We start from the raw sequence: 14,993 nt of genomic DNA on the forward strand, positions 1-14,993 counted from the left end.
AACAATAGCTAGCTGTTATCGGCTGATGACCAGTCCAGGGTGTAACCTGCCTCTCACTGTTCTGCGTCAAAGTCAGCTGGGATCGGTTCTGCGACCCTTCTAAGAAGAAGCGCAATAGAAAATTGATGAGGGGCTCATTTGAATCACACACTCCTTTGGGAAGGTTTGGATGTATTTGACCAAACCCATCTATCAGAATCCTAATGGCGTTTGTGTCCTCCGTTAGCGCTTGTATGTCAAGATAACGTTAATACATTGACGTTAATTCCAAAACAATCCACTTCATGAAGCTAAAATGATGGCGGGAACATAATTCTTCTCCAGTGATTATTTTGTCTGATGGCACTCATGGGAAATTAGCCTGTGGTAGCAATAATGCATGGCATCTTATGAAAGAGAGAGAGAGAGAGAGAGAGAGAATTCCCTGCTCAATAATCACCATCATGGCCTAGGTTTAGTCTTAAAATGACTTAGCAGCTGTCATTTGAGATGGACGGATGGAAAGGTCAAGAAAACAATGGCAAGCCGTCAATAGCGTTTTGCTGCTGGTGGGATGATTTATTATTATTTTTTGCATGATCTAAAACCAATATAGTGAGTGGCTTTAGTGACAATTTAAACAAGACTTTGGTAAGACCAGGTCTCTGTGGGTACAGTTGCACACTTGTGCGCCAAACTCTGCAGACATGACCAATGGAGAAAAACTTAATCCAGCTGTTTGTTACCCTCAAGGGAAGTGGGAAATTTTGAATGAAATAGTTGCATGAAAGCGACTTGAAAAGATTGTCAAAATCAGTCACCTCTAGTTACTTTGATGATCATTAACCTGAACATTAGAACGTGAAGATATTTAAATTTGGGTCCAAATATGTCATGTTGTCCTCATGTTTAACCGCTAAGAAACGGCTAATGAGGGGAAAAAAAGAGTAACTCAATAATTCATTGTTAATTTCCTTAATTGTTGATTAAGCAAATGAATTATGAATTATTGACGTCTATGAAAGCCTGCTGGTGTTCTCGACATTGTAATAAAAAACGAAGGGGCTTCAAACTTAACAAGTTAAACAGGTGAACATGATCTTAGTGCTCTAATGAATGCTTCCAGAGATGTTCGACAGTCGCGAGAGAACTTTTCCCCCTTCAAACGCTGCTGAATTATTTATCTAAGCAGTCTCTTTCCCCCCCCCGAGCCAAAGTGCAGAAGTGTCATCATGTGATTACATTTTCAAATACACACAGAAAAGAGGCAACATTCAACGAAGCAAAATAACAACATACCTTGACTTCCCTACCCCATCACACAGCAAAAGGCAAAGTTCTGTCATTTTCTGCATGGTTTCACAAATATGAACCTAGTCAAATTGTAATATTGTACTACCATTAGCTTTTCTTGCATTTCATTCAAAAATCCCGAAATTAACAGGTCGCCAGACTCACCTGTGGCCTGGAAGCATCCCATCACAGTCGGCGCTTGTCCAATTAAGCCTCCATACGCGTTTCAAACACAATTATGAGTTGAATATATTCATGTTTTGGAGAACACAAGTCTATCAAATGCTCATGCACTTTGAAAGAACTCGACGTAGGGGGGGTGCTGTTGTTTTTGTACTTTGGGATCGTTGTTGTGCCAGCCATGACAAACGCTTCTTGACGATGACAGACTGTGGGTTGGAGGCGCTGTGAGGATTGCCTGCCACCATGTGGTCATCACTGATATTACACCCTTCAGAGGCTCTACACAACATATACAGTACAGTATAGGAAACTTATATAGGATCGGGTAGGAATTTACGCACACACACACACATTCTAGACATAGTAATGGCAATTAGGCCATGTTGACATTTCCCCAGCACGGCCCTTTCCCTGTGATTCACGAATGCTTGTTAAGATGATATATGGACGTTATATCAATCTCTTATCTCGCACTCTTTCTCTCTCTCTCAGCTGCGAGACCGCTGACTGCAGGTTTATTTCTACGCTGCCTGTGTCAAAGCAGGTGGTCCAATGATATTAATAGCGTCCGCTAAGCAGCACAGACTAATCATGGCAGCCTAGACACAAAAGCAAAAGCCTTACAAGTGATGCATATTTAAAGGTACTGTATTTAAATTTGTTCAAAATCTGTAAGAAAAGCAAAGTGTCAGTTAAAAAAAGAAAAAAATAGGCTACAAGTAAGCACTCTTTATTTTAGAGTCACACTGCCTACATTGGACAGAACCTTCAATTACATCTTCAAACAGGCACATTGATTCAGTGGCTTATATGATAAGAAATAGTAGTCTATATTATCCCAGTGTCTTCTCGGCTCAAGCACTGCAATAAATACACGATATCTCACACAAATGCAAAACAACACTCATCCAAGGGGGGAAATAAATTAAAAGTCAGTGCATATAATGACGGCATCACTCCTCTGTGTCGGAGGTCTCTAAGGGCTCCGTGTTGTGCGTCAGCATGTAGTTGTCCATGTCGATGGAGGGGCAGTTGTGTATGGAGTAGCGCAGACGCTCGGCCAGCACCGCCTGGCTCGTGTATGGCGGAAGACGCAGCAGGAAGAAGCACGTCTGGGCCGTCGGCAGGCCATTAACGGGCTGGGGGAAGAGAAGATCATCCTTGGTTGACTCACAGAGAGGAAATTCAGGAGAATATTTAGAAAGTAATCATAAAAGCAAATTAATAAAAGTTAATTGATTAACAAGAGTTACATAAAAAACAACAATACAATAAAATATATAATAGACTTTACACCAATCTGATCGAGTGGATTGAAATTGGTTGATAATTTGCATTTTATGCATAATCCGAAGTTCTGCCTCGGTGCCCTCAAACATCCAATCACAAAGTCACAGCGTAAGTGTAGGGTTTTTTTGGGGGTTTTTTGACTGGTCAAAGGTCTGAAAAGTACAAAGTATTTTTTTATCCGTTTTTGGGGGAATCAGGCATCTTTCAGCCCTGACTCACCCGGTCCACCTTGATGATCTGGAACTTCTGCGTCATGTCGGCCGGGTTGGACGGCAGCCGGGACCTGCCGGAGACGAAGCGCAGGAAGAGCACGCGCTCCTCGTTGGTAAACTCCTCCAAGCTCTGCCAGAACCAGGCCACTAGCTGGTGGCTCTCCGCGATGTCACGATAGCGCACCAGCTTCTTCAGCGTCTCCACCGACACCTCGGGCAAGCCACACACAAGCTGCTCCAGCTGCTGGGCGGTCAGCAGTGAGAGGAGCGGAACGGGGATGATGGCCGACATGCCCTCTCTGACCGATGCCACCTGCACAAATGATGTCCGCTGTTGAACGCCGATTGGGGAAGTAACCAAAGCCGCATCGCTAGATTCGCTACTACCGTCTTTGTTTCAAACCTGAGAGTCCATTTCATGAAGTCTGTACTGCAGCGCTTTCTCCACATACTCCGTGCGGTTGGAAAAGTTAAGGGAAATGTTTTGGCCTCCGGGAACCACCGGCACCAGCCTTCCGTCTGCACTGTGGGCCACGAACGAATCCAGTGGAATCATCTTCACAAAGACACACCGTAACATTCATTAAACCAAGCGAGAAAGTTATTTGAGGTTGAGATGACAAATTTGATTTTTTTTTTTTTTAAATGTTCCTTCTGCTCAGCATTTCGTTTATTTTTAGTCCGAGACTAAAACAGGTGTTTTTGTCTGTGTGTGTGTGTGCGCGTTAGGCAAGTCACACTTTTCTTTTTTGGATTGGCAGTTGAAAACGGAAGGAACAACTGATCCACAGATCGAGACATCTCACCACATGGAAATTCTCCTCCGTGATGCCGCTGTTTTCCAAGTGCAGAATGCCTTGTAAGGTGCGGAAGGTGAGGAGGTCCACCTCCTCTAGGTCGGGCTCTCCCAGTGGCATGGAGCAGAGCTGCTTCCACACCCACGGCGCAAGATGCAGGTCCAGAGGTTTCTTCGTGCGGATGGCCACCGCCATCAGGATGCCCAAGAAGCGAAACTGGACCATGTGATCTTTGGAGAGAGCAGCCGGGTTCAGCAGGAACCTGTCCGGACACAAGACCAAAACTTCAGGCCGGATGTCAAGGGATTAAGGACGCCGGGATTACGTTTGGAGGAAAGTGCACCTACCTGTCAGTGTGACTTCCCACATCTGCAAAGCTGTTGGGCGTACGGATGAGAAGGTCCACCACGGCGGACTGCAGCTCCTATTTGAAAAAAACCAAGTGTGACCGATTGAATATGTACAATGTGGTCTCATTTTCTGCAAATGAAATCTTTTGGACCTGAGTGTCGTTTTCTGTTTGTGTGTGTGTTTTTTTTCCCTTTTTGTCTTTACCTGGCACATCTCTGTAATGGTGTCGTCAAACACTCCGCCAGCGTCGTCCGCTCCCTCGCCGATGAGCTTGACCTTCCACGCCCGGGACGGTAGCCGCAGCTCCAGAGGGTTCAGGCTCACCACTTGCTTGGCAATTTGTACAAAGATGGGCTTGCTGGAACGCCCTCTGCAAGTTGGTTCGGAACAAACACACAAGCATTGCGAAATTCTCCTATTCCAGTTGACGAACATAAAAGATGAGTCTACGAACGTGACCCGGTCATTTTTAGAATTCCCCTGACAATACCTTGTGGAAATCCGTTTCACGGTGATCTGCGGCCCGTACGTTTTTCCCTGGGTCATTGTTCTGCCAATGGATCGCACCAGAGGCAGAGTGTTGACTTTCGGTGACAGAAGACCTCTGAGCTCACCACGGACAATCGCTGTCGTCCCCAAACTATACCTCGAAGTAGACACCTGAGTAGAGACCAAGAAAACAGCAAAGAACTGGATACAGCAGCGCAGGGTTGGGCCTAAATGTCAATCTTGTGATACGATCATATCGCGGCACATTATCATGTAGGAGACGGACACATACGGCGATGTTATTTTCCATATATCACAGGAGCGGGACAAAATCTCAGTATCATGACATCCCGAATCGTTATCTCTCGTGAAAGAGTGTCATTTCAGGGAAGGACAAAAAAGCATTACCATGATGTAGCACATCGCTAAATCAATTAGGGCGTGAGGCAAAGTGCACTCTCACACAAATAATAGTTCTCCAAATATCTGTGTCTGTGTACTATACTGCATTGTTAGGGCCGAGATCAGAATATTGGTTCAGTATCTTTTAGAGAAGGGAGGACAAAAAAAAATAAGGAGGCAATTGCTCATACTCTACCTTGACTATATCGTTTATTGCCCTCACCCCAATCTATCATATCCTGCATAAGCATAAATGTACGGTGATATTATCATAGCGAAAAAGAATCTGCAATTTCCGCCCCGAGCACACGATAAATTATAGATGCCGCCCCCAATATAGCGCTTTGATCCCGATGATCTGAATTGTTGGCAAACAAATCGCCAGGGTTTTTATTTCCTTCTTCATACACATCTAATACCAAACGTGATTACCATATTCTTGGCATCCAGGTTCAGCAGCCGCCACGACTTGTACACAAGATCAGAGAAGTGGTGGAGCACTCGGAGGCGCATGCTGAGCAGATGAGGGCTGCAGCCTTTCAATGTGTTGTACTGGGGAGGGACACTCTGCGGAAGACCTAGCTGGAAACTTCCAGAACCACCTACGGAGGATTTTTAGGATCGTATCAAAGCTGAACTGTCAGCGAGCCGCGGGAGTGTGCGCGCACCTGAGGTTTTAACGGACGCAGAGGGCGTCGTCCAGGCCGAGCTGTGGCAGCGGCCCGCCGAGATCTGTCGGATGTTCTTCCCCTGCAGGGATGTCACCAGCGTGGGCTCCTTCACCAGGTTGGAATGTCCCAGACCAAGCTGGAAAACACATGAAAGAGGACACCAAACTTTATGTATTGAACATGGAATTTTGAAAATGTATTTCACACTTTTGGACACAGTGGTTCCTACAGTGGACAGCCAATAATTTATTTATTTTAAAAATAAATTGAATATGACCCTCAGCGCACTTTCCAAAATGGGACTCCCCAACTTTCAATATATTGTAACTTACCTGTCCGTCACTATTGCAGCCCCAGGCATAGACGTCTCCGGTAGAGGACAGGGCGAGGACATGCTCACAGCCCAGGGCCACGTCCTCTATGAAGTGTCCGTCGAGGGCCGGAACCACCTGAGGACATGACTTGTTCTTGAGCATGGAGTCCGGCAGGCCAATCAGACGCTCTGTTGGACATCACAATCAGAATCATCTTTGTTGGCCAAGTATGTCAAACGAACACACACATAAGGAATTTGTCTGCAGTAGTATGAATAAAACCACGACGTCTAACATTGTACGCATGTTATTGCATTTATTTTAAATGTCGATGGATGTACCTTGTCCAAATGTGTACACATGTCCATCGCAAGCCAAGGCAACAGAGAATTGAGTTCCACAGCTGACCTTCTTGACTCCTTTATTACACAGCTGCTCCACTTTCTGAACAGATGGACATCAAACACATGTAATCGTTGTCTATTTGATTTTCCTCAACTTTTGTATCAAGGCCCAAAATAGGGCACAGGACGATTTTTATCGAGTCAGCTAGCCACGACGTGCTAAAATACGTTTGAGGAGGATTTGCTAACCTTGTCAACATACCTGAGGGTAATATTTTGCTGTTGAGGAACCGGTCCCCAATTTTCCGTAATCTCCATCTCCAAATGCCCACACAATCATTCCGTCCGCGGACAAGACCAGAGTGTGGTTGAGTCCACATGACACCTGAGAAAATATGACCATTCATGCCATTTCATTATTCTGCAATGTTCAGAGCCAAGCAAGTCTTTTTACCTGTCCTACGTGGTAACCCTCCAGTGCAGCCACTCTCTCCGGCAGCATCTTGTTGGATGTTGACCGTTGACCCAGACGTCCGGATTCACCGCTTCCAAAGGTAAACAGTTTCCCGTCAGATGTCACCACAGCCGAATGCCGGAAACCGCACGCGAGCTGGAACGAGGAAGCAAAGATTATTTAAGAAAGCGGCGACTTTAGATTTCCTTTGGGAATGAAATGCTTTTCACCTGAACGATGTCTTCCCCCTGCAATGCCTCAATTTGTTTGGGTCTCCTCTGCCTCTCGGTGTTGCCGTGTCCTAGTTTCCCGAAATCTCCATCCCCCCAACTGAACACCTCCCCCGTCTCGGTCAGCGCCATGGAGTGTCCGTCTGAGCCGCAGGACGTCACGAGCTGGGTCACCACATAACCTGCACACACACACACACACACACAGAAATGCGAAACTCAGATCCAGCACAGGACCAATCTTTTGGAGCGAGGAGGAAACTGACTACTTTATTCCGGTGGTGAGTGAGATGACTGCATGTAAAAATGGTCAGTGAGTTCCTTCAAGAACCCAGGCGAAAACCTAACTCCTCCCTAACAAATAACATCTCAGTCTCGATGTATCACTTCAACATCGCTCTTTGACTTCAATTTACTTTCATTTTCTTTTGAAATCAGGCTTGGTCGGCATGTTCGGATCCTGCTAACATTTTGAAATTCTGGATATTATTCAGAGTCAAGGGTTTTTTTTTACCTTGAAAAGCACAGATAATAGTCGGGACGTATAGATCATCGGAATTTCCTTGTCCCAGCCTTCCGTACTGTCCTTCCCCAACAGCCAGCACAGTTCCATTGGACTGAACCAGGAAAGTACAATTCTGACCGCACACCACCTAAAAGGCAGCCAAAATATGAATATTAGAAACTGCAGTCATCAAAGGGCGGCTGTCTTGCAAATGGTACGCAACCTGTTGTGTTTGAAGCAGTGAGGGCGCTAATGTAGGCGTCATGGGGTTGGTCCCCATACCCGCCAGCTGTCCATAGCGTCCGCTCCCCCACAGGTACACCTCACTCTTGCCCCCTCTTTGCCAGTCCTGTGAAAAGTGGTGCATGAGATTTCCAGCTAAGTTCAAAGTAGATTCATCACAGAAGCAGAGGAGCGGTACCCTCCGCTTGGATGTGAACTCGGCTCTATTGGCTTTAAAAACATGACAGCCTTGTCAACTATCCATTCCACATCTGACACCATTTCCCATGGAGGGAGAGGAGTAGAAACATGAACCCAGATGAACCTGTACCTAAGATGAACCAATTCTATTCGACCGCAAAGGTAAGAAGTTATGCAATTACCTCTGGTAGGGTGGTTGCCCAGGACATCAGCTGTTCATCCATCCTGAAACTCCATTTACTGTTGTCCTATGAGACACAAGAATGACATCAATAGCAATTTGAAATGACCCACTCATTGAGATTGTCATCTGCATGTCATAAGATGAACTGTGGCCTACCAGGGCCTTTGAAATTTCATCCTCATCCCCCTCTTCAAAGTCTCGAACCGCAAAGGACTCTGGGAAGACAATGCCGCTGGCGATAGCCTCGGCGCTGCGCACGGTCGTGGCGTAGGTGGCCAGCCAGCTCCACTCGGCCGGGCAAGATTGGTCATTGGGGTTGGCGTGATGAGGCGGGCACGGGTAATGGCACAAGTGCTCCTCGAAGGATAAACCGACAGCGAGGCAGGCCAGGCTCTGCAGGAAGGCACTGTGGACTAACTGGTCACCGGCGACCACGTGGGCCCGCTCGTAGGCATACTGCTCTTGCAGCAAAAGTGGCAGCCTCTCCAGCAGTACTGCGAAACAAGGTGCCCGATGAAGACCCAGGATGCCCTGGCTTCGAAGGACCATGCGGCAGGAAGCCAGCACGTGATTCTGATTGATCCAGTCAGGGGTGCAGCAGATCAACAAGACATCCTGGGCGGGGAACAAATGCAACTGACAAGTTAAGCAATAATTATCTCCAATGTAACTTGTAATAGTTAAACTCGCAACTGTGAGACAAACATGCTAACCACTAGCTCACTGTGATGCTTACATTAAATTTTATGAGTCACAAATTAGCCAAATTACCTTTGACCTCCCGAAACAGGCAACAACGCCCATTTTGGGGATCCACGTTGTACTGACGACTGATCCCAAGCCTGTAACGGTCTGTAACACTGAACCATCCTGCAAAAGCATGCATAGCAATGTTACGAGAACGACAGTGAAATTCCACTTGGAGAGAAAAAAGTTGAAGAAAACAAGCAACACGCAAAAAAAAAACTTGGCTTTATTGTATATGCCGTGTTTAACTGCAGCAGCGACTCAAACTCTCCGACCTGTAAGGACCAGATGTTGAGTAGCCCCCCTATGCCTCCAGAAACCAGAGCCAGACCGCTGGAGCAAAACGAGAGCGACTTCACCGCTGTGATGTGACCGAGGAGGACAAACACACACTTTGCACTCTCCTGAAACACAACAACCTTGCTGTCAAAGTCACGATATTAAATATTATTTAGACACTGCCAAAAAAAAAAAAATAAAATTTAAAAAAAGAGGCTAAATATACCATGACATTGGCGCTTCTATGCTCAATCGAAGATCTGTTCAGCGTGGCTGGCAGAGGCACAGCAGCACTCCCTTGTGGCAACGTCCACACATGCACAGAGCCATTCTGACAACCTCTGGAAAGAGAAGCGTTACGGTTACAAAACTGAGATCATCTTAAATATTTTACATGTGGTAAGACTCCAAAATTAAACCCACTGGAGCGAATATTTACGCTTTGGTCAGCACATTTTAAGACTCAAGGACATGAAACTCACGCCGCGATCATGAGCATGGGGTCCGGGGCTCGGCCGGCGAGCGGGCACCACTCAGCCACGTTGACCATGCTGGAATGCGCGAGGGAGTGGAAGGTCACCCAGGCGCCCCCCGAGCGTCCCAGGATCTTCAGCACCTCGGATCTTCCTAGACAGAGCAGCAGATGCCCCGTCGGATCCCACTTGAGGGAAGTCACACCGTCCTACATGGACAGTACAATTTATGGGGCAGTTCAGTTATTATGGATCCAGTTTCTAAGTTTCCCACCTATGCAGGTAAATTATATTACTGTAACCACACCTGGTAGATGGACAACAACACCAATGGCTCATTCTCGTAGGTCTCGGTAGTCGCCAAAAGAACTTTTCCACTTTGGTATCCTACTGCAAATGGCTTTTCCTCACTGTGCCAGGCCACACACTGCGGAGCTAGAAAAGACCAGAGGACAGGAACGCCCCATTAAATATATTGTAGGAAATTGACATGTCAAGATATACACAGAATTTTGGTGGAATAAATATGAGAAGGGGGGAACACTGTACATAAAAATTTCATGGTCGTGTCGCCTCACCCTCCATCCTGTAGCAGTGGGTGAGCTCTGTGGTCTTCACAAGCAAGTCGAGCTCCTGCATGGTGACACGCAGCCAGCAGACAGAGCCGTCCAGCCGACCCACCAGCAAGCTCTCGGTGGGTCGGACTTTGTAAGCTTCGGGCTGATCGAGAAGCCATAAGCTAAATGCTGCGGCCCAACACAGCGTCGTGACCCGAGATGCCTGAGCCTCCGTGTGACAGTGAGAGCCTGCAGACAGTCAGAAGGACATACAAGGCAACAGCTGACCGAAGTATCCCAAACGGATTGTTATGTTGAGAATGCACTTTGGTTGTCTATGATCCTGCATCTTAATCAATCTTTGTTTATAATTTGTTACTATTGAGAGGACAAACGAGGCTCCGGCATTGATATGTTTACCTCTGATGTTCATGATGGTGATGTGTTTGTTCTCTGGGGCTGCCAGGAAGTCTCCGCCTGTGCTCCAGTACACGGGCGATGACACGTGATGACATCTGCCTGCCCGCTCTGAACTCGTTCTGTCTGTTTTACTGCAGAAAAGAAGGCCAAGGAGAATAAAGTCTTTTTGTGTGTGTGTGTGATACCACCACCGAACACTACCAATGATGGAAAAAAATACACCACTGTAAAATATAAATTTCGAACAGAAACACAAACGTGCAAAGTAGCGAGAGTCGTTAGCAATATAAAGTGTTTAAAAATGCAGTTCATTTCAAGTGCAACTTCTATGACCTGGTGATGCAGGAGAAGGTGGTATGCAACTGGGCGTTGTTCTCACTGATGCTCCACAGCTGCACCACTTTATCCTGGGAGCAAGTAGCCAGCAGACTCTGCTCATTGTTCCACAAACAAGTGGCCACCTAAACAACACCAAAAAAGTAACAGCCATTATTCACTCATTTCCAGGCTCCCGGATACACATACAAACACACACACACACACACACACACACACACGCACCTTATTATAGTGTCCTTCCAGCCTCCTAACGGGACATTTGCGTAGATCGCCAACGAGATCGCTGTAGGTCTGGGCTCTTGCGGGTCCGTCTCGCCCGGTTGCAGCCAAAGCCTGCACCAGCCGCAGCGCCGCCCACTGGCGGTGTTGGCTACTCAGCATGGCAGACAGGACGCACGCTGCCAGAGCGTTGGCCAGCTCGAGAGGACCCACTCTTGTTCCGCGGTGGGCGGAGGGGCAGGTGGCAGACAGCCCCTGATGTCCTGCATCTTGGTTGGAAAAATTCAAGTATTTAATTTCATTGTGTTTGTCCTAATTCATCCATATATCTCCATCCATCCATCCATTTTCCGAACCGCTTGATCCTCACTAGGGTCGCGGGGGGTGCTGGAGCCTATCCCAGCCATCTCCGGGCAGTAGGCGGGGGACACCCTGAATCAGTTGCCAGCCAATCGCAGGGCACACAGAGACGAACAACCATCCACGCCCACACTCACACCTAGGGACAATTTAGAGCGTCCAACCAGCCTGACATGCATGTTTTTGGAATGTGGGAGGAAACCGGAGCACCCGGAGAAAACCCACGCAGGCCCGGGGAGAACATGCAAACTCCACACAGGGAGGCCGGAGCTGGAATCGAACCCGGTACCTCTGCACTGTGAAGCCGACGTGCTAACCACTGGGCTACCGGGCCGCCCCATCCATATATCTATTTTCTAAAATGCTTGTCCTCAATAACGTTGTGTGTCTCGATGATCTGATGCTATGCTGGGCCCAGATTTAGAGGACGTGTGATATAGCGTCACCCATTTGTCGAAGATACCAGTTTAAAATTTGGAAAGTCCCCTTGTGTGAGCCGTCCAAATTCAGGGAGTGGCGGGGGGTGGTCATGCTTGGGATCTATAAAATACATAAACATTTTTCGAAGAATACAAAATATGCTCTCTCTGTTTGTGTAGCTTATAACTACTGCTATAAAACACACAAACAAAAAAAAAAAAAACAAAAAAAAAAAGCCCTCACGGCGGCTAGTGAATCAAAAACCTAGAGAGTCGAGCGCTCGCAAGCCACACTACCATTCATCTGTTGAAATGACTTACCATGAGTCTCGTGTTCGGCCTTGTCGGCGCCGTAGCGGTGAGCGCCCTTCTGTGTGAGCAAAGCCACAAGGCTCTGCGTGACCAGAAAGGATGCCAGGTGCTCGCTGCAGTCCCTCACCTGCTTCTGCTGCTGGGTTACAGTCGACACCAAACTGACTGTGAGGCACGGTTGCTGCTGCACATCACTCCTGGAAATATGCACTCCTGTAGCCGCTGCCATCAGATCCTACAAGAGCAATGGAGGGTATTTGGAAACATAAACAATTAATAATCAATGAACGGTTCACAATATAAACAATAGACTATGGACTGGCAACATGTCAAATAAATATACTGTACATTATTTAATATGTTGTAATGGGAAGAACAATATTAAATAAAAAAATAATTGTATACGGATAATGTCACACAATCACCTCAATCTGACTATAACAACCCAGTGTGGCAACACCAACCTGAGTGCATATCTCCACCAGCTGTCTATAAGCGGCGGGGCTGTGGGACACGACAGTGCCTATAGCTGCAGTCAGGAAGCTAAGGCAGCCGGAGTTGCCGCGTTCGGAGGTTGGCCCGATGCCGCCAGACTGCCTGTCCGCGCACGTGTTCGCCCTGCCCGCCGCGGCAAGCGTCATCAGACGCACAAGGATGCGGATGTCTGCCAGACCCAAGGAGTCCAGTCCACTGGACGGACTAGTAAGGGAGAAATGAGGAATAGCTACATATTTAACCAGAAGAACATTGCTGGACTTACCTGCAAGCGGTCTGAGAAAGGGCTCGCATCACCATGCTGTACGCAAGCAAGATCTGAGCTGTGGAAGTCACTCTCCTAAGCGCTTTCAGTCGGTCGTGAGAGTCCCTTAGTGATATGGCCTGCTGCCCGAGACTCAAGGAGCTTTTCTTTCCCATCATAGCGTCTCCTAGTGGCGAGAAAAAAATATTGGTCAAGGAGTTCTTTTTGGAAAAGTACTGTGCAGTGAACCCCGACCTACGCAGAGTTTGTCATTCTCAAATGTTTTGAAATCTATCCTCCGTTACTCATGAAAAAAGTTACAGTTTAGTAGTCGGTAAAAAGGACTATTACAATGGTAACTAGACTACCTTTGGGATCATCCCTCAGGGGGTCCGCTGAGCTATAAACCGTAGCCCCCAGTGGATCGGGCTCAGTGAAAGCGATGGGGTCCGGCACCAGCTTCTTTTCAGTCAGGCCGAGCGGTCTCAGCAGAAGCCCAAAGTCCTCCAGTCCCGTCAGTCTGTCTTCGTCACTCTCATCATGATGGTTCATTTCCCAGTCGTCTGAGCAAAGAGGAGCGCTGCTCACGTAAAAACGAAATGATAGATTCGATTGGAGTCAAAAGTACCCCTACTCACCATCAGAGGTGCTGTCCAAGCGGCCAATCAGATCACTCGTCAGGCCTTTTTTCCTAAATTAAATAAATGAGGCGACAATAATGAGTAATTCAAATGAGGGGTGGCGCCGCATGAAGGAAGAATCAAATTTCTAGCGGAAAGTCAGAGGAAGTTAGCATACAACTAAATAGTGTCTGACAACTCAAATCAAGACAAAACCGCAAATCCTCCAAAATCCTGGACTTTCTTCTACATCATCTGGTATTATTGTTTAAATATAAATTAAAATATATATGTATATATACCGGTAAATGATTTGCATATCTTTACTGACACTGAACAAAAAAAAAAAAGGATCCTCTCAAATAAACAACTCATCACGAATAGGAGCCTGGTACTTTCTGAGGGAGATGATGGCATGCAATTTCCTGCGGGTTTGTTGTACCTTTCACTCCTGCAACTCGGATCGCTGGCACTGGCGGCGAGGTACTTTTCCCTGCAGGAAGTGCAAAGGAGGTAGAAGGGGAAGTTGGAGCCGCACTCCCCTTTGAACCAGACGTCCACATAGGCGCCGGTGCTGTCATAGCCCTTGCGCGCGGCGCTCTGGCCGCAGCCGGGATGACGGCGCTTGATATGGTTGTTGAACTGCAAGGTGAGAGTGTTGCACAGCTCGCACTTCACCATCGGATTGTGTTCTTCGCCGCTCTAACAGAGAAAATAGGAGTTGTTTGATTTGACAGCTTCGAGAAAACAAGGTGCATTAATGTGTAACCTCCACTATGTGCAGAGTATCTCTCTCCAGGCTGAAGAAAGGGGTGAGCAGGTCTTCGTAGGTCTCCTCGTGATACACGTCATCCATGTAGCCCAGCTCGGACTCCTCAGTAGAAAAGGGGTGAAACTCCACGTATTCGGGCCAATCGCTTGCATTCTGTTGGTACAGCTGTGGGATGGGGTTCGGTGACGGCAAATCTGAAGAGACCGGAATTCCTTTCAATTCAAACAGAGGGTAAAAAAATATTTGGAATCAACAAAAAGCTTTTGGCATCCAAGTATGAGCGCCTGAATTCATCTTCTGTTGCCTCACTTAAGTAGTTCAAAATGGTTTCGCAATGAGCATTTCTCCCCTACTTGCATTCTGTTTCGATTTCAATGTTGGGCCTTAAATGTTCCTGATCGATTTAAATTTTTATAACAGCCTGCTGAGGCAGTACACCAGAAAGGTCTAACTCTGACCTGCCCTCTGAAAAGACGTCCTCTGAGTTGGGCCTGAACGCCGCCGCCTTGCTGGAGGAGGTCTGTTCCTTGTCAGGTGGACATCTAAAAAGTTCTCTCGCTCTATCCAGTCCAAACCGGGCAGCAAGCTGTCAAAATTGAAGTCAGTTGGCAGTGCG

The 14,993-nt window shown here is 47.1% G+C and overlaps 1 protein-coding gene across 3 annotated transcripts in view; it reads right to left on the minus strand.

Moving 5' to 3' along the window:
- Positions 1-2,169: 2,169 nt before the first annotated feature.
- The window catches only part of LOC147191544 (putative E3 ubiquitin-protein ligase HERC1), a 30,098-nt gene continuing 17,274 nt past the window's right edge, over positions 2,170-14,993 (minus strand). For 2 of the 3 annotated variants that reach the window (XM_086134661.1, XM_086134660.1), the window contains exons 45-79: positions 14,836-14,963; positions 14,375-14,589; positions 14,048-14,307; positions 13,624-13,676; positions 13,354-13,548; positions 13,007-13,172; positions 12,711-12,945; positions 12,256-12,481; positions 11,159-11,424; positions 10,931-11,058; positions 10,598-10,728; positions 10,199-10,426; positions 9,928-10,055; positions 9,630-9,829; positions 9,374-9,488; positions 9,144-9,272; positions 8,893-8,991; positions 8,278-8,736; positions 8,120-8,185; positions 7,738-7,863; positions 7,524-7,662; positions 7,010-7,191; positions 6,780-6,935; positions 6,588-6,710; positions 6,323-6,425; positions 6,000-6,169; positions 5,665-5,803; positions 5,429-5,598; positions 4,596-4,765; positions 4,310-4,475; positions 4,102-4,178; positions 3,764-4,016; positions 3,361-3,513; positions 2,965-3,270; positions 2,170-2,594 (exon numbers count right to left, since the gene is read on the minus strand). In XM_086134661.1, coding sequence (XP_085990787.1) covers positions 2,409-2,594; positions 2,965-3,270; positions 3,361-3,513; positions 3,764-4,016; positions 4,102-4,178; positions 4,310-4,475; positions 4,596-4,765; positions 5,429-5,598; positions 5,665-5,803; positions 6,000-6,169; positions 6,323-6,425; positions 6,588-6,710; positions 6,780-6,935; positions 7,010-7,191; positions 7,524-7,662; positions 7,738-7,863; positions 8,120-8,185; positions 8,278-8,736; positions 8,893-8,991; positions 9,144-9,272; positions 9,374-9,488; positions 9,630-9,829; positions 9,928-10,055; positions 10,199-10,426; positions 10,598-10,728; positions 10,931-11,058; positions 11,159-11,424; positions 12,256-12,481; positions 12,711-12,945; positions 13,007-13,172; positions 13,354-13,548; positions 13,624-13,676; positions 14,048-14,307; positions 14,375-14,589; positions 14,836-14,963 — 6,046 coding nt within the window. In that variant the 3' untranslated portion in view covers positions 2,170-2,408. The remainder of the gene's footprint in view (positions 2,595-2,964; positions 3,271-3,360; positions 3,514-3,763; positions 4,017-4,101; positions 4,179-4,309; positions 4,476-4,595; positions 4,766-5,428; positions 5,599-5,664; positions 5,804-5,999; positions 6,170-6,322; positions 6,426-6,587; positions 6,711-6,779; positions 6,936-7,009; positions 7,192-7,523; positions 7,663-7,737; positions 7,864-8,119; positions 8,186-8,277; positions 8,737-8,892; positions 8,992-9,143; positions 9,273-9,373; positions 9,489-9,629; positions 9,830-9,927; positions 10,056-10,198; positions 10,427-10,597; positions 10,729-10,930; positions 11,059-11,158; positions 11,425-12,255; positions 12,482-12,710; positions 12,946-13,006; positions 13,173-13,353; positions 13,549-13,623; positions 13,677-14,047; positions 14,308-14,374; positions 14,590-14,835; positions 14,964-14,993) is intronic. The other variant, XM_086134662.1, reaches the window with a different exon arrangement.

Source organism: Hippocampus guttulatus, chromosome 17 (genome assembly GCF_054856545.1).
Source record: "Hippocampus guttulatus isolate MCC_2025c chromosome 17, RoL_Hgut_1.0, whole genome shotgun sequence".
NCBI classification, from domain to species: domain Eukaryota; kingdom Metazoa; phylum Chordata; class Actinopteri; order Syngnathiformes; family Syngnathidae; genus Hippocampus; species Hippocampus guttulatus.